Here is a 25,859-nt window from a genome sequence, read left to right as displayed (position 1 = left end):
TGAGGTGGGACATTGCTTGAGGCCAGGAGTTTGAGATCAGTCTGAGAAACATAGCAAGACCCTGTCTCCACAAAGCATTTTTAAAAAATATTAGCTGGGCATGATGGCAAGTGTCTATAGTCCCGGTGCTTTGGAGGCCATGGCAGGAGGATCACTTGAGGCCAGGAGTTGAAGACCAGCCTGGGTAACATAATGAGACTCCATCTCTACAAATTTTTTTTTTTTTTTTTTTTTTTTTGAGACGGAGTCTCGCTCTGTCCCCCAGGCTGGAGTGCAGTGGCGTGATCTCCGCTCACTGCAAGCTCCGCCGCCCAGGGTTCATGCCATTCTCCTGCCTCAGCCTCCTGAGTAGCTGGGACTACAGGCGCTGATGCCACGCCCAGCTAAATTTTTGTAATTTTAGTAGAGATGGGGTTTCACAGTGTTCACCAGGATGGTCTCAATTTCCTGACCTCGTGATCTGCCTGCCTCAGCCTCCCAAAGTGCTGAGATTACAGGCGTGAGCCACTGCGCCCAGCCAAATTTTTTTTTTTTTTTTTGGGGCGGAGTCGCTCTGTACCAGGCTGGAGTGCAGTGGCGGAAATCCCGGCTCATTACAGCTCCGCCTCCCGGCTTCTACCATTCTCCTGCCTCAGCCTCCCGGTAGCTGGGACCACGAAGCCGCCACCATGCCCAGCTAATTTTTGTATATTTTAGTAGGGGCGGGGTTTTTCACCGTTTTAGCCAGGATGGTCTCGATCTCCTGACCTGCAGTGATCCGCCCGCCTCGGCCTCCCAAAGTGCTGGGATTACAGGCGTGAGCCACCACGCCCGGCCAAAAATTTTTTTTAAATAGCTGGGAACAGTGTCTCATGCCTGTAGTCCTGGCTACTCAGGAGGCTGGGACAGGAGGATCCCTTGAGCACAAGGAGCTCAAGGCTGCAGTTAGCTATGATTACATGACTGTACTCCAGCCTGGGCCACAGAACAAGACCCTGCCTCTAAAAAACTTTTTAAAAATTATAATAAAAGGGCTGGGCATGGTGGCGAACGCCTGTAATCCCAGTACTTTAGGAGGCCAAGGAGGATGGATCATTTGAGCCCAGGTGTTTGAGACTGGCCTGGCCAACATGATGAAACTCTGTCTCTACTAAAAACACAAAAAATAGCTGGGTATGGCGGCGCAAGCATGTATTCCGAGCTACTCAGGAGGCTAAGGCACAAGAATTGCTTAAACCTGGGAGGCAGAGGTTGCAGTGAGCTGAGATTGCACTACTGGGTAACAGAGTGAAACTTGGAGTGTACTCCAGCTGAGCAACAGAGTGAACCTCTATCTCAAAAAAAAAAAAAAAATTATAATAAAAGAAGAGAAATAGAATTAACTGGTGTAGCCAGCAAGACAGGAATAGTGAGGGCTTTCCCAGGGGAGGCCATTCCAGTGCCAGTCAGCCATACCCCCTTCTCTGGTCTTGAGGGGAGGCAGCATCCCCACCGATGCCTAAAGCCTTACAGCCTGGCAAGCAGTTCTAGGAGAATGATGCCTGGCTGCTGACCAAAAGGACTTATAGACTCCTGAGGTCCTTCCTAGAGAGCAGTAGGGTGAGGACATCCTAGATAAGGCCCAGCAACGCTGGTCGCCTCCCCTGGCAGGCAAGGTTCGGATGAACACGACCTAGTGGTGAGCAGGAGGGGTGCAGTCGCAGTACCCCCAGTGGAAACCTGGGGAGGGTGGACAGAGAGGGAACGAGTGAGCCCTGGAGGAGCACACGTAATGGGCACAGACACTGAGTCCCGTGCTCAGAGCCTCCAGATGCTGCCAAGGTCTGGGACAGAGGGGATGGTGGGGCTGTGGCCCTCACATGGAAAGATTTAGAGTAAGAATCTGTAGGAAGCACTGGCACGAGGTGACGGCCACCTAAACATCCCATGTGACTTCCACTGGCTAACCAGGAGCACCATATCTAAAACGCGACAATCCGGAAGTCACCCCCACAGGGCCCAGCGGGAGAAGGTGGGGGTCAGGAGGGTTTCTGCATTTACCCAGTTCCCAGGTTTGGAGAAATGAGGATATCCAGGAATTGCAGAGGAACCCAAGAAACCAGACATCCTGCTGCCCAGGCACTGCCCCTTTGAGCCCTAGTAGACAGCCCAACTTCAGGCTCCAAACTGAGCTCCCCACACCAGGCCAGCTCCCCACAGCCTTGCCATCTCAGTGGGGTGTGGTTGGGGTCCTCGGAGCTGCTCGCTGAGCGTCACTCTTGGCAACTCTTTCTCAGACCCTCCTCCCCATCTGTCAGCACATCGGGCTGTTCCGTCTTCAACACAGATCCCGCATCTGCCAGGCTGTGTGGCCCTCATCTCTTCCCTGTATGACTGCCACGGCCTCTCCAGGCTCTTCAAGCCTCACATGCCACCCTACCCCACTCCTCTCCACCCAGCAGTTGGGGTCCTGTTAAAACACAATCCTGACCACATTCTCCTCTCTAATCCCACTTGGTGGGATTTAGAGCCCAAGTCCTCCCATTGACCCAGGAGACTCTGCGAGACCCAGCCATTCCTCCTGCTACCCTCCACTGAACCCCCTGGTCACTCCAGCCCAGCCCCCTGGCCTCCTGGCTGTTCCTCTCTGCTCTGGAATGCTCCCACCCCAAGACCTGTGCAGGTGCTGTTCCTGCTGCTCAGCGCAGCCTTCCCCAAGTCCGCTGGCTCCCTCCCGCACTCTATTCAGGCCTCTGAAGACAACTGGAGGGATGTGGCTGAGAAGGAAGAGAAGATGGGGAGGTGGCAGAAGAGGGATGAGGACTCCAAGAAGGCATGTGGTTTAAGCTGGAAGAGACCTCAGCATATATGAATGGTGACAGGCAGCGACCCTGACAGGAGGAAGAGGTCGGGCTGGTGGGTGGGCACACCACCAGAGGGCTGAAACCCTCCTCTGGGGCTTCACTGTTCTCTGATGGGCAGGGAGGAAGGCCAGTCAGCTGCTGACGGGGCCTGATCCTTCATCCCCTCAGCAAGGTGGGGCTCAGCCAGGGACAATTTCAGGAAGCTAGGTCTGAATTGAGCAAGTCAGGGGGAAACGCAGAATGCCTCCAACCCTGTGCCTGGCTGCAGGGAGCACACCCACAGCGCTGTCTCCATGCCTCTTGGTCTCCGTGTGCCGTAGACAGACCTGTTCAATGGCCCCTCAGAGTCTGGAAATGCCGTGGCAGCCCGGCCTCCATCCGCGGGGGACACTGAGGCTGACTGTCCAGTTGCCTCCAGAGAAGAGGACCCTGGGTGGAGATCGGCCTCACTGACATCCCCCTGCCCTGGCCTCAGGCCTGCCCTGCTGAGGCCCAGATAAGGCCCGGCCCAGCTCCGCCTCAGGCTGTAGCATTATCTTTAACGACTAAAAAGCCTCCAGAAGTGGCTTTTATATATGTAGAAAAATATAGGACTCGAACAATGAACTTTTCAAAGCGGAAGGCTATTTTTAGAGCTTTGCTTACTGATCCAACATTCAGCATCTCCCTATATGTCAGCAGCTGCTGGCGAGATGGGCAGGTGGCATGAGGAGTCAGGCAGCAGTCAAGGTACAGGGGGCTTCTCAGGTCACCCAACCATACGAAGGAAGATGCAGTTTTTCGCACTGCCCCTGCCCTCTGGTCCCGAGCACTCTGTACAGCTCCGTCAGGCGCCTACCACCCTAATGTTGTCATGACAGGAGTGGCAGCAACATTCTGGGCTAGAGTCCAACACTTGAGTTGGAACCCCAACTTCTCTGAGCCTTGGTTTCCTAACTGCACAGTGGGGGCAAGGCTGCCCCTTCATGGCCTCACAGTGGAGTCAGTGGGAGTGTTCCAGGAAGCCCCACCAACAGCTAATGCCATGCCTAATTAGAGGGTGATTATTTCAGGAGAGACCTCCTGTCCTCAGACAGGGCTTATTCTCATCAGCACATAGCCAGGCAGGGCACAAAGAAAGGTCTCTATGTCCTGTGAACCCAGGGCCACACAGCCAAGGCAGCCGTTATCCTGTCAAAGGCAGTCTTTCCAGCCCCAGGGAGGTGGTGGTTCCAGCCTCCCCAGCCCAGGCCTCGCTCCCAAACATAAAGAGTACCGTCAGCCTGCAGGGGCCAGGCCACCCTCCATGGCTGCTGTGAGGCCCTCTCACTCAAAAAGCCCAGTGAGTGGGTTATGGAGATGAGAATGCAGGTTCCAGGAGACAGGCTGGGGATGAGAGGGCAGCCCCTAGAACCTGGAATCAGATCTGCCCTGCCCCCTCACTTCTTCAGGGGCTTCCATGGGAAAGAGCCCGAGGGCCTTAGTGGTTGTGGATCAATGGCAGCCTGGAGCCCAGGGCTGGCAGAGGCCCTGGGGAATGTCACAGGGCATCTTATGGGGGCTGCGTGGCAAACATGGGGGAGAGGGGTCTCCCTCAGCAGGAGAGAAGGAAAAGAGGGATCCGCAGGGGCCATCTGCCCGGATCTCTGTTAGGTTTCCTCACAGCACGGCTCCGTATCTGACTCCATCTTTTATCCTGCTTTCTTATTTCTGTCTCTCCCCATGAGGAGGTCAGCTCCGGAAGGGCAGTGTTTGTCTGTTTTCCTCACTGAAGTTTCCACAGTGCCTAAATAGGGCTGGGCACACGGCAGGTGCTCAGTCTGAATCTGCTGAATGAATGAATGATGCTGCTAGTGACTAGGGGACCTGCACAACCCTGGAAGTAGATGCCAGCACTCCTAACACAGAGGGGTCAGGACAGGATGCCCCGCGCTCAGGATGGAGAGCCACAGAGCAGGGCAGAACAAGTCCCCAGTGCCAAGGCACGGCTGGCTGTCTTCTCTTTCTCCCACAACTCCACAGGCCGACGGCAGGGCTGCTGCTCTCTCATTTACAGGTGGGAGCACCAAAGCCTGGAGAGGACAGGGGCTCAACAGTCACACAGCTGACACGCAGCCCAGCCTGGCAGAGCCCCGTGACTGTGGAGCTGTGTCCACACCCCTCCTTTGCTCTGCAGCTGGGTTGTGGAGACACCAAACGACTATGGAAACTGTGAGTTTCTCCACCGTACAGACACATGCTCACTGCGCTGAAAACACTGTCCCACAGGCCTCAAGTCACCAAGGAACCTGGAATACTGAGATCAGCTCCACCCCTTGAGGACGCCCTGGGCTCAGCTCTCTGTGTGCTGCTTCTGCCCTGTGCGCACCCCACCCTCCCACAGTCCCGGGAGGCCTGCTGGGCTGGCCTGGGCACTGGCGGGGCCTCAGAAAGGAAGCAGGGGGCAGACTGGCTCCACAGGCTGGCAACCTGCACTTTCACTTGGGCGGAGAGCCAGCTGGCAGGGGGGCTGTGAGGCTCTGGATTGGGGGCCGATACAAACACCCTACAATCAGTCCCAGCCAGGGCCTCTGCCTGGTGAGGTGTCACCACTACAGGCATCACTATCAGTGCCACAGAGGGGCCCCAACCCAGGGCAACAGGCCTAAAACAGGAAAAGTCATCCCCTAACGCCAATCCTGCAGCCAACCCCAGGACAGGCAGCCTTTAAAGAGAGGGGCTGGGCAAAGCCCTTTATTCTCTCGAGTGCCACCTGGGCCAGGGCCAAGGTGAGGGACCCTTGGCCTCACCCCTGGGAGAGTTGGTCAGGAGACCTAGCACCTGCCCGGCTGCTCCCCATAAGGAGACCTCGGACTGCAAAGAGCTCTCTGGAAGACAGATTCTGTGTGGGGGGTTCACAAGGTCTCCAATACTGGCAGCCCCTGGCCCAACTTGATCCACAAAACATGCTCTCTGTGGCCCAGTGTTTCAAAAACTAGAATGAATCACTAACATTTCAGCATCTTAAGATTTTATATGAAAATCTAAGTTTCTGACTCATCTTGGGGACCTGGCCACCCTGGGCCCATATTCCCACTTGATAACAGTCAGATGAAGCGAGGCGGCAGCCGCATCCATCAGACAGCACATGTTCCGTCACCACCACAGTCCCCACCACTGCCACAGTCCCCACCACTCCCTATCGCCCACGCATACCTGGGTCACCACTTCTCTTCCTGCCTACTGGCAGCATCCATGTTTGCCTATGATGCTTAGACAGGACCAAAATTCTAGGCCCAACGCAAAGAAAAGAACTAGGATCTACAGCCTGGGATTAGTTGTTCCCAAGAAACCTAATTTAGAACACCAATTCCCGAGAGGCAGGGTTCAAGAACTCCCACAGCTCTGCATGGCCGGTGGGAACACCAAGGCCTTCTGCTCCACTGGGTCCTAAGAGTGCGTGGTTTTTACAAGGCTCTAGCAAATTAACATCATCACAGTGACCACAATCCACAATCCCATGGTCATCATAACCACCAAGCCTCAATTCACCAGATGCCCTCGTTCCTAAGATTCATAGGGTTAGGATATAATTTTCAAAGTCATCTGATACCTGGTGTTTATTCCAAAACTGGACTCTAAGAGGATGTCCTGAGGTTCAAATTCAAGCTGTCCCCACCCTCGGCAGCCCCCTCCGTCCACCTGTGAGAATGCCAACCTGAGTTTGGAGGAATGCCCAACGGCTCCAGAAGCGTTCCTGGGGAGCGTGGTGGGGAGCTCTAGGTGCAATCGGGAGACCAGGTCTCTCTACAGCTCCCCCACTTCCAGGCTGAGTGGTCCCAGGCAAGGGCCCTCCACTCTCTGGGCTTCTGTTGTCTCATCTGCACAATGGGCATCACTCCTGCCCTGCTTGCCCAACAGGAGCGTGGGAATTGAGGGAAGACACACTTTGTCAACTGTAAATCCCACGTGGAGCTGTTTCTGTTCTGTGCCATCAGCCAGAGAGGAAGGCTCAACCCCCTCAACTCCTCAAGTCTTGGCTGGGCTTGTCCAGGTCAGAGAAAGAGGGACATCAGGAGAAGTATTCCCCAGTCCAGCGCCAAATTAAGCCCTGCAGGATCAGGAAACCAGATACGTCCATCTCTGTGCCTGCGTAGAGGGCTTTATGCTTCCAAAGGCCTCCTTCCTTCCACTCTGCCACAGCTTACCTGGTCTCAAGATACAAAGTTTACAAGACTGCTTCCCTTGCCATGACCTCATCTGCATGGCCTCACCCTCTCCCGTTCTTCCTTTAGTTTCTTCATTAACCATTCCTAAAGCCTGCACTCTGCCAGATGCTTGCCCCTGGCTAAGGAGGGTGGTTCTTGTTGGTTCTGAGTGCACAGAGATGACCAGAAGCTTCCAACCCCTGGGCTCACTCAGAAAGATTTTTCAGAATATACACACATACAGAGCCAAAAATCTTCCTGGCTGAGCCAAATTAAATACAGAGGCCTCTAGTTATTTCCATACGCACCAAATGGACTTAAATAAAGCAGTTCTCTGTGGCAGGCTCCAGCACACAGAGCTAGGCTGGGCCCCAGGGACGCTCCGGGAGAGCCAGGCTGGAGGCACAGGCTGGGGAGGCTAGCTCTGGACAGGGTGTGGGCAGAAAGGAGACAGATGCCCATCGCGCAGAAGATGGCCCACCCTGCCAGCCAGGGCCTGCGCTGTGGCCATCTTGGCCCAGACAATCTTGGTCTTTTTTAGGTGCACAGCAAAACTGAAAGGAAGGTATGGCGTTCTCATGTACCCACTGCCCCAAGGCAGGCACAGCCACTATCAACATCCACACTGGAGTGGCACATTGTTACAGTCCATGAACTACAGTGACACATCATCATCACCAGGGTCCACAGTCTACATTCGGCTTCAAGCAACCTTTTGAAGTAGGTACTTTATCATCTTCCCATTTTGTGGATGAAGAAACTAAGGCACAGAGAAGTGATGTAATTTACCCAAGGCCATGTGACTCACACAGGACGTGAGGAGGGGCGAGGCTGGCTGGGCCACCTCCCTGCCTGTCACGTTCTTCCCTCTGCGGGGCCAGTCCACCACCCTGTCTGCCCATTGAACTCCCCTTGCCCTTGCAGGACCTGGTGCAAGTGCTGCCCAGACCTGCAGCACAGCAGCTGCCAGGCCCCATGGCAAGTCAGCGATCTGCCCACAGCACCCAGTGCAGGGGCACAGAAAGGGTCTTGGGACAAATGAAGGCTGGGAGTAGGAAACACTATCGCACTCAGCTTCCCCACCTACAACATTGGCACACAGAGCTCTTCCCTGGCAACTGTCTGGTACCCAGCAGGCAGGAGCTGTGTGGCCCTGGGCAAATGACTTGGCCTCTCTGTGTCTGTTTCTCAGTCATAAAATGGGAGTATTGTTCACCCAGCAGGGCTGCTGTGAGGGCCATATGATAATACACACACAAATCCTCAGCCTGGGGCCTGTCACCCAGGAAATGCACAGAGTAGCTGCTGCCACTGTCACGATTTAGGGCTGTTACCACTTCGCTACACTGCATGGTGCCATGGGGGCTAGAGGGAGGTGAGCAGGCCAAAGAGGAAGAGGTCTGAAGGAACGCAGACCATCTGACTCCACACTAGCACCCATACCTGGGGAGCACGAGGGGCGCCTGGCTGGGATGTGGCCGTGCCTAGGGTGTGGCTTGTTTTTAACTAAGCTGGGTTGGGGGCGCTGTATGTACGAAGCACTGTGCTAGGAGCTAGGGTAGCAACCACACATTCATACTGAGGGCAGTGGCTGAAATGTGTCAGCCCTTGCCTCTAAGCCCAGCAGTAATGTGGGGTGGCACGGCACCCAGTGATGATGACAAAGGCGAGTAAAGGTGACGGGAGGTGTCCAGGATGACTTTGGCATTCTAAGTGAAGCCCAAGAGGATCAGATGAAGTCATGGAAGAGAAGCCAATTTGGGGAGAGGGAGATAATACGTGTCCCTTTGGAACTTACAGATTTACAGGTGCCCATGAGACCCCTCGAGAGGGTTGCTGGGTGGGCGGCAGGATGTCAGGGCCTGGGCTGGAGCCAGATCAGAAACCCCAGGAAGGAAGAGACTGCGTGAAGTGGAAAAGGAAAGAGGGCTGGGCAGAGGCCCAGGGACCCCCAGTGCTGAATGGCCACCCAGGGGCCCAGCAAGATGAGGGGCTGACGGGTCTGGGAGGGAGGCAGGGGCCGCAGCCTGGCTATACCATCTGGCAAGGGGAAAGCCAGGGCAACAGGGAGACCCTGTGGAGCTTGAAGCTGAGAGCCACAATACCACCCAGGGGACCCCCGATCCGATGAGAGAAGCTGAGAGCCCATTCCACGCCCTGCCTTCCAGGGGTCCTAGGGAGACGGAAGAGAAGCGAGTTCTCCTACCCTGACCCAGGAAGGCCCTGTCTGATGGAGGAGTCATGGGCCTAGCCTATTCCAGTCACTTCCAGACACAGGGCACCCCAAATGGGTCAGAAGCTACTTGGTCACCAGGCTGGGAAACTGTTTCAAGCTCAGAGTTCCCAAGTTGGACCAACACAGCTAAGGGCTGTTCAAGGGACACTGTGGCCTGCCCTAGGCACCCGCCCCAGTGATACAACTTTTCCAAAGCTAGAAATGAGGCCAACCATGAGACAGGTCCTTGATATAAAATCAACAAAATGTCTGGGATTAAAACTAATCTAGGGCAATGAAATAAAACTGCACATAGGGATCATTATACCATTCTACTTTTGTACGCTGCAAATTTTACATAACAAAAAGCTAAAAATAACGCTAAGACTCTGCTATCACATCAAGGCCCATTATTTTCTTGGGCCATTTTGCCATTTTTACTAAGCACAAACAAAAAACACTCAAACCCTGCTCATTTAAATGACGGCTCTGAGCTCTGAGAACAGTCAATGAATGGCCCAGAGGGAACAGAGAATTCACGTTCCTGAGACCGCACCTCCCCCTCCCCTAGCAGCAGAGGAAAGAGCTGCTTCCCCAAACACTTCCTCTCCACCCCACCCTCACCCCACGGGAATAGCAGCGCTGCAATGGTAATAATGATGACGGCTGGGGAGAATAGCAGTGCAGTGGGTAGGGGTCATCACAGCAGCTGGCGTTTACTGAACACCTACTAGGTGCCTGGCGCTACTCCAGCCCCTCTCCCCCATCATCTCGGGTGGACAGTTGTCCTGATCCTGTCAAGGAATCTGAGGGTGGTTCTTAGCCCAGATGACTTCCCGGGGCTGGTGAACATGTTTTTGAGATTGCAGGCACTGGGCGGCGCTTCCAATGATTCTCCTTCCACTCTGCTGATGGTAGTGCACCTCTGTAGCCATCCATGGTGGCTGCTCAGGGAACCCAATGCTGCCACTGGGGTGCGCACAGCTGGTGCCTGCAGGTTTTGTCTCTCTGGCTCCTCCTTGGCCCCCTGCTCCTCCCTGCCTCTGCCTCAGGCTCCATTCTAACATGCTGCTCCCCAGCAACGTCAGGGAGGGGAAAGAGGGTCCATACATTAACTAGAGGACCAGGTCTACATTCTGCAGAGCTTGAATTCGTCATTTTCATTTTCTAGCCTGTTTCCTCATCTGTCAAATGAGAATAATGTCATGATTTCACAAGGTTCTTGGTTCCAATCAGACAGGTATGTGTGAAGTTCAAAGGCCATTCAAATGCCAGTATCACCATTTTCATTCTGTAGCCTGTTCCAGCCCCAGTCTCAATCCTGTGCCAACTTCAGACCCACCAAAAACAGTTAAGGCTTTGCCCAAACCCAGCTGACTTCCTTTCCCCTTCCTGTCAGCACGCATGGTCACCTGTTTTGTGTGTGTGCTACCCACACTGCCTCTCCCTCCATTGTTCTCATTTGACAGACAAGGAGGCAGCAGCTTGCAGTGGGGACCAGCTTGCCCTGGCCACACATCCAGGAAGGGGCAGAAATGGAATCCAAGTTTTTCCAGCTCCAAATGCCACCTCTGCCCACTGCAGCAAGCTGCCTCCCCTCCCAGGCAGACAGACCAGCTAGAGAGGACTGAGCAGCAGAACCAGGGACTGGAGGCCACTGCCCCTGAGGTCAGGCTCTGGAGCTCTGGGCCTTATTAGGCTCCAGAAGCAGCCCCAGGTACCACCAGGAAGCCAGACCTGCCCAAAGCCTCAGAAGTTTAGCATAGGCCACCAGGTGAAGGCTCCAGAGGTGCCACAGCTCTGCTCCATCTGACACAGGGCTGGGGGCCTCTACCTTGATGTCCGTACACCTCAGGGTGTCTCTTACACATGGTGCAGGCCATTTGCCCATCCTGTCTAAAGAAATCTTCATCCCAGCCCAAGAGCAAGCTGCCTTACTTTGCAATTTCCCCAATCCACAGGCAAAGTGATTTTCTTAATACCCTTAACCATCCACTTGTTTGTGGGCTGTTTGGACAGCACGCTACAAGCACATGCTAAAGTCCATGGGCTTAGTCACTTCTTACTGTGTATGCCATCTGTCACACCACCAGCAGCCTGCAGTCCTTTAGCCCTTTAACTTCTTCCCCTCACCACTACCTCTCTGCACCCCTCTCTTTTAACCCTGGTCTTGTCTGTGGCCAAAAAGATGAATAATCCACTCCCATCTAGGAACACATCTCCCCAAACAAGTAACACGGTCCAATTCCACACAGTTAAACTTCTCAGGCCTAAAACAGCAGCTAAAAGATGCCATTTATCTGGTGTTGACTATGCAGTTTAAGCACTTACATGGATTCATTCATTGAATCCTTACAACAACTCCATGGCCTTCTCCTGTCATCCATCTTTTACCAATGGGGAAACCGAGGTGCAGAAAGGCTAAGGAAGGTGCCCAAGATCATAGGGACAATGAGGAGCAGAGCTGGCGTTAGAGTTGGAGTTAGAGTTATGGGTAGTCTGACTACAGAATCTGCCTCCCTAACCATTGGGCTAAACATCCTGCATCTGCAAATGACTACAAGGATCAAGAGGCTCATTCTCATAGATGTGGAAACTGAGGCCCAGGGAGGGATGGGATGAGATGGGTGACTGATGCCAGGGCTCTAGGGAGGGGGACAACCAATGGCCAATCAGGGCCAGTTCTGGACAGGTCTTTCTGAAAGGCTTCCTCTCTCAGGATGAGAGACCTTTGAGCTTAGGGTCAGCCAGAATAAAGACAACAATGATTACAACTAACATCTACCGGACCCTTGCTATGTTACTATGAGACACCATTTAAATGCTTTGCATGTATCCATGCACTTCATGATTATACCACCTACCCTCCCAGCCAGAAATAGAAAAGCAAACACCACTGACTTCTGTAAATGGCATCAGGGAGAAAGTATTCATGTTGGCAGACAGACTCTGATCCGGTCTGGGCAGCAGGGGATTTTGGGAGAACCCTTCCAGTTTGTGTGAATGAGGAGGCCTCCTCCCAGCTGCGGACTCGTTCCAATTTTTCCAGTTTATTAATGATCCCTTTCCCCTCCCGTGGGATCAAGTTCAGCACCCACACACTTGTGTGTCCTCCAATGATTCAAAAGCCCTAGCCTTGGGTTTCCTCATCATGCAGAAGCCTGTCATGTTGGCATGGGTCCCTCAGTGAGTCAGGGGACAGTGAGTTTTAGTCCTCAGGACCCTGCTCCAAGCAGAGTCTTGGCCTGGGGCTGCGCACAGCACACAAGCATGCTACCCTGAAGAGCCTGCAAGTGCAAAGGACACTGTCCCAGAATCCTGCCAGAGAGTCTGGGGATGCAGCTCTTGGGTTCTGTGGGGAAAGAGACAAGATTCCAGGAAGGCCCGGTGAGTGGTCATCAACTAGCTTGTGGGCTGAGACATCTGGGAACATGTTGGGAATCCTGATGCCTGGGGATACCGGACACCTGTTGTGGCAGTATAGGGAAGAAGCAAAAGGCTCCATTCATGATGGTGACATATTTTGCCAAAGATTATTTAATCCCAGAAGAAGCAGAGCCTGGCCATGAAGTACACAGACCCTGAAGCCAAGCAGGCCGAGTTCACACGCTAACTCTTGCACTCTAGCAGCTTTAGCACTAAATGGCAACTGCTGCTATTATCATTATTACTGAGCTTTGAACAAAGAGGAAAAAACAAATGCAGTCACAGTGTCTCATCTTTACAAACAGGGAGGGGACTCTTGCTATGGGTCTCTATGGGGACCTTAAGTTCAAATCAAACTGTCACCATGTCAGGAAACTGCAAACCGAGGAGATAAAACGGAAAGAATGGGCCTTTCCTCCAAGGAGCAGCAAAGCTGCAGGTACCTATGAACAAGGCAAAAAAAAAAAATTCAAGTCAGAGCAGCTGGGACCCCAAGAAGGACAACTTCACAAAAAGCCACACAGACTCTAGAAATCAGTCTTCAACCTCACAAATCAGCCAAAAAGAAAACTGTGAGGAATCATTTTAACTCAGCAATGATTTCACAAAAGGGAAAAGGTGGTAATACTGATGATGGTGATGATAGCTACCATTTGTTGGGGATCTATCTGTATGCATCAGTCACCAGGCAAAGCTGCACATCCCCACACCCTCCCCAGGGGGTTTGCTTTGGCTCCATTTCATGGATGAGAAAACTAAGACTCAGAGATGGGAGGCAACATATCTGAGGCCACACAGCTAGGAAGAGGTGGAGTCAGGGTTTTGTGTGATCCCCAAGTCCTGTGCTCCGTGATGTACCATTTCACACCGCTAACCTCAGTGCTTCTACATCTAGCCCAGGGCCTGGTACAAAGTCAGTGCTCAGTACATGTTTGTGTATATAAAGGAACACAGGAAAGTGAAAAGCTATGTGTCCCCTGGGTCATACACATCTCTCCAGAGAACAACGCACTCCTCCAAGCCCAAGAGAGCATGTGTGCACTTGTTAACACCTGCATTTATGGATGCTTTCATTCACTGACAACTGGCTATGTCCGCCATGGGGCCAGGCGCTGTGTGAGGCAGGCATCGGGGTACTAGCCACAGGGCCAGGCCTTGGAGGGACACTTGCCAAATTCGGGGTACAGCCACAGCAGCCAGGATAGTGGCAGGTCCAGGTGGCACCATGCCATATTTCCACCATAAATGCCATCAACTTTGTCTCTGCAGCAGCTCACACAGTGGGAGCAGCCAGATTCTCTAAGGCCATGCCAATTAATTCTTCAAGAGCCTTAATGGCCTCTAAACTCATTACAATTTGCTTTTGAGGACAAAGGATAAATCACATTCAACAGCCTTTGAGCACATCCCCCCTACACACACACACACACACACACACACACACACACACACGCACACGCTTCCACAGACCTCTCCTAAGGCCTCCGGTGGTGTTCAAGCCCATCTGGGCTGTGCATCATCTTGCCCCTGTGCTTACTGGGCGGATATTCCACAAGTCATCAAAATTCAAAGGAAATTTACAAAACAGGAAGAAAGAAAATCCAGCGGGTCATTGGTGCTTGGGAAGAGCAGAGTGCTGACTTGGACAAACATGGCATTTGACTGGAGTCCTGAGGATGGCCAGCTGTGCAGTGGCCTTCAGACACCCACATTCTCAGAGCACTCCATGAAGCAGTGTTATCATTCCCTTTCACAGAAGGGGAAACAGGATTGAAGGGATGCGGTAACTTGCATACACTCACGAAACTGAGCTGAGACTTGAAACAAAATCTGTTTGCTTCCCCAGGCCCTTCTTTCCTTAAGTCTCAAGCTGCCCTGGATTCCAGATTCTCCAGGCAAACCAAGATTCCACAGTCTGCAGAGTTCAGACAGATAAAACCATATGCACACACATGTACACACACATATACTGAGCTCCTGCAGCCCTGGGTACCCTGTCCAATCCTGTCCAGAAACATCTATTTGCCCAGTTGTCACACTGTTTGACTATGCAGCTGTCAGTCCTGTCCGTTTTTGAACTGAAGCTGTATAAATATTAGTGCAACCAGTTCATAGTCCGACTTCCTTGAGTGAAGGCCTGAAAATCCCAGGGCCTCCAGAGGCCTCCATCACAACATTAGGGTTCTCCTGTAGGCTCCCCATGTGATACTCTGGCCCAGTCACTGGGTTCTCTTAGTGTGTGTACCCTTAAAAAAAACGAGGGTAAGAAGAGTCCTATGTTGTCACAAGGCTCCAACAGCAAAGCATCAAAGTGCCACACATGCTTTTGGAAAGAAGCCTGTATTTGTAGAGTGGTGCATGGTGGCATAGCTGGACTTGGGAGTGGTTATCTTGGGCCTGTTACAGACTGGGGGGGATCCCCTGAGGTTTCTGGACCATGCTGCATCCCATCTGGGTTTAGAGAGGGGGAGATGGCCAGCCCCAGGAGCATCTAGCTCTGCCTCCACAGGCCAGGGACTGGGCTGATTTCCTCTAACCCTCCCCCAAGCTTCCCATGGAACCACATACCAGGTGCTCCAGAGCAAATGGGACCCACCTGCTCTGAGGCTGATGCGTGAACTGTGGGCTATACCCAAGCGAGGCTTCTCAACCTCCAAGACCTCTGGCTCATGTTCTGAGGCTGGGGGAGCAGCTGTTCACTACCAACCCAGACCACAGAAGGATCCTAGCAGGCTTCCCTGCAGCTGGAAGATTGAGATGAGATACCCGGAGGGACTTCTAATGAGATGGGATGTGGGACGGAGAAGTATGCAAGAGAGGTGGCTGGACGTGCCAACTGGAATGGCGATACTGAAAAGGTCCTAATGGAGGGGCAGAAAAACCCCCCAGTTACTTTCAGCTCAGAGGGAGGAGGGAGGTGCAGCCAGGAGAACATGCTAATGGTTTCTTCTTCCCCACTAGACTGCTGGTTCCATGAGGACAAAGACTTCACGTTTTGTTCACTGCTATGTCCCTGGTGCCTAGAGCAGGGACTGATACATAGCAGGCACTCAATAAACCACAGAGCCTTAGCACTGACAAGACTGAACAATCAGCCTCAATTTGCTCTCCTGCAATTGAGGATGCTGGTACCACAAGGATAAAAAGCAATTGCAATACCGGGTGGGACAGCTGATAGGCTATGAAGGCCATGGGTGTGTGTGGTATATGAATAACATGACCCCCATGTCCAGACTGCTGTCACTGATTCCAGACAGATGGTCCTGCAGCTGCAGCGTGCCTGGCCTCCACCCCAGATGCAAGGAGCCATGGGTCCTTGGGAAGCCCTACAACCCCACTTGGAGCGTCAAACCCAGAGCCCCAGGCCTCTGGGGTGAGGATGGGGCAGAGGGGGACATATGCATGTTCTCAGCGCAACTGCTAGGCATGCGCTGCACAGTTTTTGAACGAAAGATCAAACAGTTCCAGGTGGGCTTCCTCCAGAGGGGGCCTGATATACGCCAAGTCAGCTTGTCAACAAACCCCCTTAGCCCCACCCCCCTGCTCCTCAGAAGGGCCTGCAGATAGCTCAGGGGGCAGCTGTGCTGGCCACTGGAGAGAGGAAATCAATATTCCCAGCACATACACGCACACTCTCTTTCTCCCTTTCTCTCCATAAACATGGGCCCTTGGAAGCTCAGACAGCCGCCCACAGGCCCTGAAGTAGAAAAGGGTTGGCCCCTCTGACACACCAGACTCCATCCCTGACCACACCAGGTGCACACTCATCACCACATAAACAAAGCCCCTCACATCCACACTCTGCCACAAACAGCAGCCACACACCCCAGTGCACCCCTAAGTGGCCCTGCCAGGCGCACAGTACCCAATAAAAGCTGCTGGCACACCTGGGACGCCTGTTTGTTCAGGGTCATCCACCCTCACACACACTCGGGGTCTTGCAGACAGGACAGACACATCAATCCAGACACAGGCCCAATGTCTGGAATAGACAGGCCTGCAAGAGGCCTCCCTGGCAGCCCCTGCCCTGCCTGCAGTTTGAAACAGGCACAGACCCGCTGGGCACCCTCCCACCAACTCTCCTCCGCTCTCCCTCCTGCCCCTCACCTCACACCCACACCGAGTCCCACTGCTTCCCTTTCAGCCCCACAAACTCAAACTCACCCCCACACCAACTTGCACTCCAAAAGGCCCTCGATCGCACACACACTCCCATCCTGAGACCCTCCCAGGACACACAGCCTCCTGTCCCAAGGGCGCGTCTCTCTCTCCCACGCACAAACTCGGGTCCTGTTTGCTGGTCTCCCACCCAAACCCAGTCTCGCGGACGCACCCCGCCCCGCAGGCAGCTTTCTCTCGTACGCCGGGCGCCCGGTCCCGACGGTCACCTGCACTCCCGCACACGCGTCCCCACAGCCTCCGCCAGTCCACCGCTTAGCACCCGGGAAGGCCGCTCGACCCGCGCCGCGCCCTCACCCGCTGTCAAGCTCCAGCTCCAGAAGGGACTGGGTCCTCTCCGAGTTGCAGTGCAGGCACCACATGGCGGTCGCAGCGGGAGCGGGCCGGGCCAGGAGCCGGGACCCAGGCCCAGCTGAGGCCGCCGACTCCCGCCAGCGAGCCGCCGGATCCCGGGGCCGACACCCGGCCACCCGGAGATCCGACTACCCGCCACGCGACCACGTCGGGGCTCCTGGCCCAGTGTCCGCCGGCTCCCGCGGCTCCGGCCCTGAGTCCGAACCCCAGGCCAGCCAAGCCCGCCCCTCCGCCGCCGCCCGCTTGGCGCAGCGCAAGGCCGGGCCGGAGGAATGTGGCCCTGAAGTGGGCGGGGCCGGGAGGGGGCGGGGCCGGAGGGCGAGCTGGGGGCGGGGCTGCGCACAGGGGCGGGACCGCACGGAGCGTGTGGGGAAGGGAGCGCAGGAGGCGTGGTCACACGGAGCCGAGGCAGGAGCATAGGGGGAGGGGGGTCAGGGGCGGGGCTACACCCAGGGGCGGGGCCGAGCCGAGGCGCCGGGTGGCGAGCGCAAGGGCGGAGTCCCAGACACTGCATCCAGGTCCCAGCGCGCGAAGCCCCCGGTCTGGTAGGAAGGCTCTGCGCAGTCCCTTCAACACTGGCGCCTCCCGGGAGCCATGTCTCCCTCCCCAGCGTGTAACCACAACAAATACAAAGCTCCAAACCCCCAACCAGAGTCTACTCTGCTGATGCCCACTCAACCTCTGCCTATCTTAATTTTGCCTTCAGTTTAATAAAACCTGGACTTTGCTCGCCTGGACCGAACCGTGTGGTTCTGGGGCTCTGATGCGCCCCAAAGAAGGGAATGGGCCCTATCCTGAGGTTGGTACCACCCTTTTGGCGGCTTTTTGGGGAGGATCTAATGGAAAATTGCTTCTTTCTCCCTAAGCCCACCAAGCCCCCTGCCCTTTCTCCACCCAGAGACACCCTTCAAGCACCTATGACAAGCTTAAAGTAATAGTAATTAGCACTTTAGAGTTCTTTAGTGATAGCTGGCCTTCAAGGCAACACTGTGAAGTAGGTGGAGTTACCCCGGCCCCATTTTACCAATGAGTAAACTGAGGCTCAGCTTAACTGGGCCAACTCAGAGAGGGCTTCCCTCACCCTGTCCTCCTCTCCCAGGCTCTTCCTACTATGAGCGCTCACGGCTTGCAGTCCTCCATTTGTACGTTTACTTCTTTACTATCTGTCCTTGGGCTCCATGAAGGCAGGTACAGTGCTCAGCGCCCACACTTGTGGAATGCCTAGACGTGGTTGGGAGACAATAAGCAGATATGGAACAATCAAAACCCCGCCTGTCCTGGGCCACCCACCTACAAGTCCATCCCCTGGAGGGCCAGGCAGCTGGCGGGCCTGCGGGAGTCAGGAAGCTGCAAGAAGCCATCAATGCAGGGTCATTGTCTTGTGCCCTTCTGAATCTTTCATTTGGAGGCGGACAGTGAAGGAAGGGGGCTGAGGTGGCCCATCTTGCAGCAGAGGGCAATCCCTAAAAATAGTTTAGAGCACCTGGGTTCCCAGGCAAGAGGCTGAGCAGGAGCCCAGTGCCCCTTAAGCCAGTTAGAGCACCTGGGTTCCAAGGCAAGAGGCTGAGCAGGAACCCAGTGCCCCTTCATTGCCCATCTCCACATTCCCCTTCTCAGCTTCCCATGTTTTCTTTGCTCTGTTAAAAATAAATGAAGACACAGAATCGGGGGAAATATTTGCAAATCATGTATCTAATAAGGGTCTAGTGTCCACAGTATATAAAGAACTCTTACAATTCAAAAGTAACAAGGCAAATAAGCCAATTTAAAAACAGGCAAGGTGTCTGAATAGATATTTCTCCAAAGACAATCTACAAGTGGCCAATAAGCACATGAAAAGATGCTCTCAACCTCACTAATCTTTAGGGAACTGTAAATCAAGACCACAATACAACCTCACACTCACAAGGAAGGCTATAATAAAAAAGATGGACAAAAGTACCTATACATAGAGGGCTCTGGAAAGAGAAGAACACTAGGCTGCACTGCTCAAAGACCACAGCCACATCTGGCATCTGTCGTAGTTAGGGCAGGGGTAGGGAGCTGGGAGAGGATAGGGTAGAAACGACCCAGTTGAGGGCAGAGGCAGCAGAAAACTCCCACCCCTGTCTGAAGTGCTCTCTAAAAATAGACTGCAATAAATGGAGCCAAAAGAATTCCCCCAGCCCAGCTGTTGGAGCACTCTGGACACAGGCTTTGACAGCCTCACCATCCGGATTGTCCAAGAATTTTAGGCACTTCTCCAGGCCCAGGGCCCTGCCGCCCAGCAGGATGGTCTTGGGGACATTGTCTCGGCTGGGATTTAGAAGGGGATTGAATTTCCCTCTTAGGATTTGGAATACCAGATGATGGACTCTCTGGAAACCAAATGCATCTTGATTCTCTTGTTTTATCTTTCTGCAAAGTGTGCCTCTTGCTCCTGCTCTGCTAACTGCCTTGCAGATTAATAATTTAGGGAACTGTGAGCAGAAGCAAGAAAAGTTCCAGCCTAGAGAGGCAGAGAAGGCCAATTTTTCTGCAGAAATGACCAGACTGGTCAGAATCCTTGCATGTACCATTAGGAAAAATTGCTTAGCTTTCTGAGTCTCTGTTTCTGCAACTGTAAAGAGTGGCTCAGCGGCCACCTCTACCCCAGCTAATTCACCTTGCTGTTTAATTTAATTTAGCAAGCATTAATTAGTACTTACTCTGAGGCCTCAGTGGGGAAACACTGCTGTGACAAGTATTCCTCAGTATGGTGTCATGACAGTGGAGGAAAGAGCCTGTAATTCTGCCCCAGGAGAGGCTCTAATGGGGGGACATTTTGGGTTGGACCTTGAGGGATGAATAGGGTCCCACGTATGGGGTCAAAGGATGCAAAAAGTCATGGAAATGTTTAGTTCCACTGTATCAACCCAGGTTTTAGTCCTGAGCTGCTTGCCTTGGCCCATTTCACATGCTACAACCCGACTTTATCTCTATGCTACCCAGCTTCTGACAGCCTCCAGTTTTTCCACAGCCTCCCTGCTTTCCTCCAGCTGGACGTGTGGCACTCTCCCAAAGCCCAGCCTTTGCAGCCCCTCTCTCCAAGTTGTCAGGATCAAGCCCAGCCTCCCTGCACAGCCAGCCTCGTGGCCTGTGTAGCCTGGTTCATCTCTCCAGCCCTTACCTCTCCTCCTGCCCACTCTATGCCTGCCACACCTCCAGCAATACTAAGCTTCTTTCAGTTCCCCACACTCCCCACTGTGCCTGGCTCAGAGCTAGGACCTTGGTTTTCAGCTTCCTATGTCACTGCTCCCAGAAAGACACCCATGACCAGCCCCTAGTCCAAGTCAGAAACTCCTCTTACATGGCATCAGGTTACACCGCACCTGCTCGCTTATACCAGTGAGCTGTATTCCAACTGCTAAGGCTGGTTCTATGTCCTTCCCTGCAGCAGCCCCTGTGCCGACAGTGGAGCCTGGTGCACAGAAGGTCTTCAACAGCTGAATACACCAAAGGTTGGTAAACTATGGCCTGAGAGCCAAGTCCAGCCTGCTGCCTGTTTTTTAAAAATAAAGGTTTATTGGAACAGAGCCACGCTCATCCACTTATGTATTGTCAATGGCTTCTTCGGGACTATGATGATGAAGTTAAACAGTTACAACAGAGACACATGACCTGCAAAACATACAATATTATGCAGCCCTTCTCTGAAATAAATGAAGCTCTCCTGAGGGAGTCTTACATTGGCTCCAACTACCCGGGCAAACCCCCTGCGTGTTCAGCCAGACACCCCGTGCAAGAGCAGAATCCAAACATCACGGGGGAAGACAGTGACTGAAATGATAGGGCTGGGCCAGATGATCCTCAGATGTGATGGCCACAAGATGGGGTGCACTGTTGAGAATGAATCCTACAGCGCCACTTGCCCATGCGCACATAGACACATAGAGGCATGCCCAAGGATATTAATTATTTGAAAAAGCAGAACTCAGGGGAGGTAACATGCAATGCCTCTCAATGCGGACTGGTTAAGTTAATTGTATTACACCCATCAATGGAGTCCCATGTTAAAAAGATGGCAGCAGTATCTTGCATACTTATAGGAAAAGATCTGAGACACAATACTGTGATAGAAAGTCCAGAAAAACGTGAAGTGTACTTATAAAAGAACACTAGTATGCTTATATAAGATTGTATAATCATAGATTACTTCTTAAAAGAGACCCAAGAGACAGGTACCAGTGCTTGCCTCTGGGAAGGGAAACTGAGAGGTTCCAGAAATTCATGGAGAAGGCCTCTGCCCACTAGGCTTCAGATCTAGGTGGGACAGGAGTGGGGAGGAGAATGGAGAACTTTTCACTCTATGAACACTTAAAGTTTTCAAAATTTTAGGCCGGGCATGGTGGCTCGCACCTGTAATCCCAACACTTTGGGAGGCTGAGGTAGGTGGATCACCTGAGGTCAGGAGTTTAAGACTAGCCTGGCCAACATGGTGAAACCCTGTCTCTACAAAAATATAAAAATTAGCCAGGCATGGTGGCAGGTGCCTGTAGTCCCAGCTACTCGGGAGGCTGAGGCAGGAGAATTGCTTGAACCCGGGAGGCGGAGGTCGCAGTGAGCCGAGATTGTGCCATTGCACTCCAGGGAGACAGAGCAAGACTCTGTAACCTCCCCCGCCAAAAAAGAATTTTTAAACAAGTGTTTGTTACTTAAAAAAAAAGCCAGTTATGGGCCAGGTGTGGTGGCTCACCCAAAGTCAGGAGTTCAAGACCAGCCTGGCCAACATGGTGAAACCCCGTCTCTACTAAAAATACAAAAATTAGCCAGGCATGGTGGTGGGTGCCTGTAATCCTAGCTACTCGGGAGGCTGAGGCAAGAGAATCGCTTGAACACGGGAGGTGGAGGTTGCAGTGAACCGAGATCATGCCACTGCACTCCAGTCTTGGCAACAGGGTGAGACTCCGTCTCAAAAAAAAAAAAAAAAAACGACCAGTTATGGATTGGACTGGAATCAATACAATTTGTGTGTGTGTGTGTGTGTGTGTGTGCGCGCGTGCCAGTGAAGCCTGGGCAACATGTCGAAATCCCATCTCTACAAAAACACAGAAAAATTAGCTAGGCATGGTGGCATGTGCCTGTAGTCACAGCTACTCAGGAGGATCACCTGAGCATAGGAAGGTCAAGGGTGTGGTGAGCCGTGATTGTGCCACTGCATTCCTGCCTGGATGACAGACTGAGATCCTGTCGCCAAAAAAAAAAAAAAAAAAAAAAGTGCCAGTGAAATGAGGAAATCAAGGGACTGAAGGTCTTCTGACATCTTCTAGGAGGCTCTGAAGTCCACCAGAGCTAGTCCACAAAGACCCCAAATGCTTGATGGTACTTAAGCCACCTCTAGGGCTACTTCAGGTTCCTCATCTTTCAAGCAGGTTGTGTCTTACCGACAACCATAAAAATCAGTAAGAGTTGTGCTGTAGCACATTTTGAGCTTCCGCTCACTGTCTGTTCACCACCACTATGTTACCATTCATCTTACGAAATGAGCATTCCCCATCACAGTTAGCATGCTGGGTCTGCGAGGGAGCTCTGTGGCCGCCACTCAGCCCCAATTCCTCATTTTACAGACAGGGAAACTGAGGTCCAGAGAGGTGGAGGGATGTGCCCCAGGAACTATAAACACTGACACTGACCTGAGGCTTCATGCCACACTGGCCACCACAATACAGCACCCAGCCTGGACAATACAGCACCCACCTGGACAATACAGCACCCAGCCTGGGTGGATGAGTTTTAAGACCACACCATTCTCATCCAAATATGGAATAGAACCTATTCCTATGACTGTTAGATGCAGTAAAAAGCCAGAGACAGCTGCATGGAACACAGCACTCTGTAGAGTGGCACCTCAGGGAAGCTAGTCCATCCCCCAGAACAGAAATGTTTCCAGATAAATAAAGCTGTTCTTATCAAGTGCCAAATTATCTTTAAAATTCCAACCATTTTCCATAGAAACCACTTGTGAATTTGGGACGTGCCGTATCTTACTAAACAAAGTAAATGGAATGAACTAGGGATTGCTGGAGGTGATGTAGGGTTGTCCACCCTGACCTAGGTCTGTGGCCCGGGTTTCCTGCGTGATACTGAACTGCTCAGGCACCACCTGTATTGTAATCTAGCTCCTGCCTGTCTTTCCAGCCTCATTCCCAGCTGTGATCCCTACAACACAGCCACCCCCAGAACGCACCCTGCTCTTCCCGGCCCCAGTGCCTTTGTTTATCCTGTTCCTACTTCCTGGGTTGTTGCTCCATCTGATTGGCAATGTCTTATTCAATCTTCAAAGCCCAGTTCAAATGTCTCTTTCTCTTTAAGGCCTCCCCTAATCCCTCTACCTCCAAGCAGAGCAAGAACCCCTTACTTAAGACTGTAGGCACCTTGAAGGTAAGGACCATTGCTCTCCATGCACCTTCCTGGTGGTGGGGCCCAGACACTGCCACTGTGCTGTGTAACTGGCCTGGTTCCAGACAGCTACCATAGCCCTAGGGGAATTCATCCCAACCACAATGGTACTTGGGTTGGCCAAGACCCCAACCATGACTAAGATTAAAGCAGCCTTACCCCACTTACCCTGATGTGATTATTAGGCATTGCATGCCTATATAGAAATATCTCCTGTGACCCATAAATATATACACCTACTGTGCACCCACAAAAATCAAAAATTAAATAAACACAGTGGCCTTAATGGTAAAGTCTGAAGGAGCCACCAAGACCCAGTGCTGCCCACCCATTGTTCAGATGAGGCAGCTGAGGCTCACAGAAGCAGGGAGCACTTCCCCAAGTCACACTGGGACACATCCAAGAACTGGTTATCTGGCTTCCTTTCCCCAGCTCCTTCTGCACTGCTAAGACCTAAGACCCATCGTGGTTTGAGGTGTCAGGAGGCTCTGTTTTCTTGTGGTCTTTAGATGAATAAAAATTAGACGCAGCTGTTATGGTGCTATTAGTTGACAAACGGACTCACACAGGCTGAGGATGCATGGGAAAGACCCTGAGGGAGGGGCTGCAATAAAGAACCACACAGCTAGGACACAGCATCCCACGAAAGGAGAAACGAAACCCAGCATGGGTACAGGTGGCTCTGCCAGGGCTCTGAGGAGCCTGGCACATGACGGGTGCTTGGTGGTTGGTGAGGGTTTTCTTTAGCACACAAAACAGCCAGGAATGGTCACCTCCTCCAAGAAGCCCTCCAAGCCTGGATCCCCAGAGCACTCCATGATTCTAGGTCCTCGGTGACCAGTGCAATCCCTGCCACACAGGGAATGCTGGTCTGTTGTAAACATGAAAGAAGGTGGTGAGAATATGCTTGTCACATCCCTCATCAGTCTGGCTGCTCTTGTGGCCACACCCCATCCCTCCTGGTCTCCCTGCAGAGCCCAGCTAGGTGAGCTGGACTGCCTGTCCCAAATCTAGGGGCAGGGCCTGCAGAGAACAGTCCTGTGGTGTCCGAAGGGCAGCTACTTGAGTTATGGGTCTCTATTCGAGTGGAAGGGAAATGGCCAGTTGCCAGCTTTCCCGCAGGATTCAAGGGGCAAGACAACTTCAGGAGGAAATTCCACTGAGCTGCTGCCTCCATCGGTAGAGGACTCTTCCCTAAACTTCCCCCATCACACTGCCATCACCCTTCTCATTCAGGTGCCTGCCAGCCCCTGCCGACAATCAAAAATGCCCCCACTTCAGCCCTTCATACTCATTCCTCCTTCCCTGGTAGGTGGCACAGGGAGCCACGGCAGCACCCTCAGGGAGTGCGGACACTTATGCTGGGTGGGCTTGGACCCCTGGGGCACAGCTCCTGGAACAGGGCTCCAGGCTCCTGCAGGTGTCGCCCGTGAGCTCTCTGTGCCCCAGATGGAAGAGGCAGGCCTGTGGGCAGCAGGCCCAGCAGATATCCCAGCCCCACCATGTGACCCCACACAGTTACTATGCTTCCCAGGGCCTCAGCATCTTCAGCCTCAAAGTGGGGATGGTGCCACCTTCCTTGCAGGCTCAGTGTGAAGCTTGGCAATGATACCCATGACTGCCTAGCCAGGGCTGGGCACACAGCAGCCCTTCAGAGCCTGCAAGTTCCTCCCCTTGCTTCACTGTGGCCCTGGCACCTTCCACAGGGGCTAAAGTGCAAGAGGAGCCAAGGTGTGCTGAGTGAATAAGCACCCTTTCCAGCCATAGGCTGCGTCCCACAATAGGGATGCTCATGGCTTATAGAGGCTCCACGTTCTGGAGCATGATCTTGAATCTTGGGCAAGTGGTTTGGTCTTCCTAAGCCTCCTTTCCCAACTCTCTGCCTCTTCTCGCCTCTTCCTGCAGCCTCCTCTCACAGGGCACACAGTCTGGGCCAGGCACTTTACAGAAGCACCCACACTTAATCCTCAACAACCTTCCATTTTACAGATACACAGACTCAGAGAGGTTGAATAACTTATGTAAGGCCACACAGCTAGTACCTGGCTGAATCAGGGATTTGAGCCCAGGTTCATTTGGTCTCCAAATCACGAACTTAACCATGAAGCTCCACAGTCCCTCTTCCCCCATATCCAAGGTTCTTATTGAATGCAAGTTCTGTGCTAAATGCACGACAGGTCATCTCATTTAAGGCTCACAATGGAACTCTAAGGTAGGGACTATTCTATCTGCCCATCCAGAAAAAGAAACCAAGGCTCAGAAAGGTTAAGGAATTTGTTT

The 25,859-nt window shown here is 53.0% G+C and overlaps 1 protein-coding gene across 7 annotated transcripts in view; it reads right to left on the bottom strand.

The window, feature by feature from the left end:
• The window catches only part of IQSEC1 (IQ motif and Sec7 domain ArfGEF 1), a 176,827-nt gene that overhangs the window by 53,940 nt on the left and 97,028 nt on the right, over nt 1-25,859 (bottom strand). The window contains exon 2 of one of the 7 annotated variants that reach the window (XM_031663113.1): nt 18,244-18,383. The exons of 4 other annotated variants lie outside the window; for them this stretch is intronic. Coding sequence is in view for 2 of the 3 variants with exons in the window: in XM_009200186.3 (XP_009198450.2) it covers nt 17,106-17,170 (65 nt within the window). In the remaining variant the exon portion in view is untranslated. Of the gene's footprint in view, nt 1-17,105; nt 17,450-18,243; nt 18,384-25,859 lie in introns of those variants that run through there. 2 more of the 7 variants (XM_009200186.3, XM_009200181.3) reach the window with 2 other exon arrangements.

Source organism: Papio anubis, chromosome 2, assembly GCF_008728515.1.
Source record: "Papio anubis isolate 15944 chromosome 2, Panubis1.0, whole genome shotgun sequence".
In the NCBI taxonomy this organism is placed as follows: Eukaryota; Metazoa; Chordata; class Mammalia; order Primates; family Cercopithecidae; genus Papio; species Papio anubis.
The sequence above is the reverse complement of the archived record's forward strand: the minus strand, read 5'-3'. Positions and strand labels throughout refer to the sequence as shown.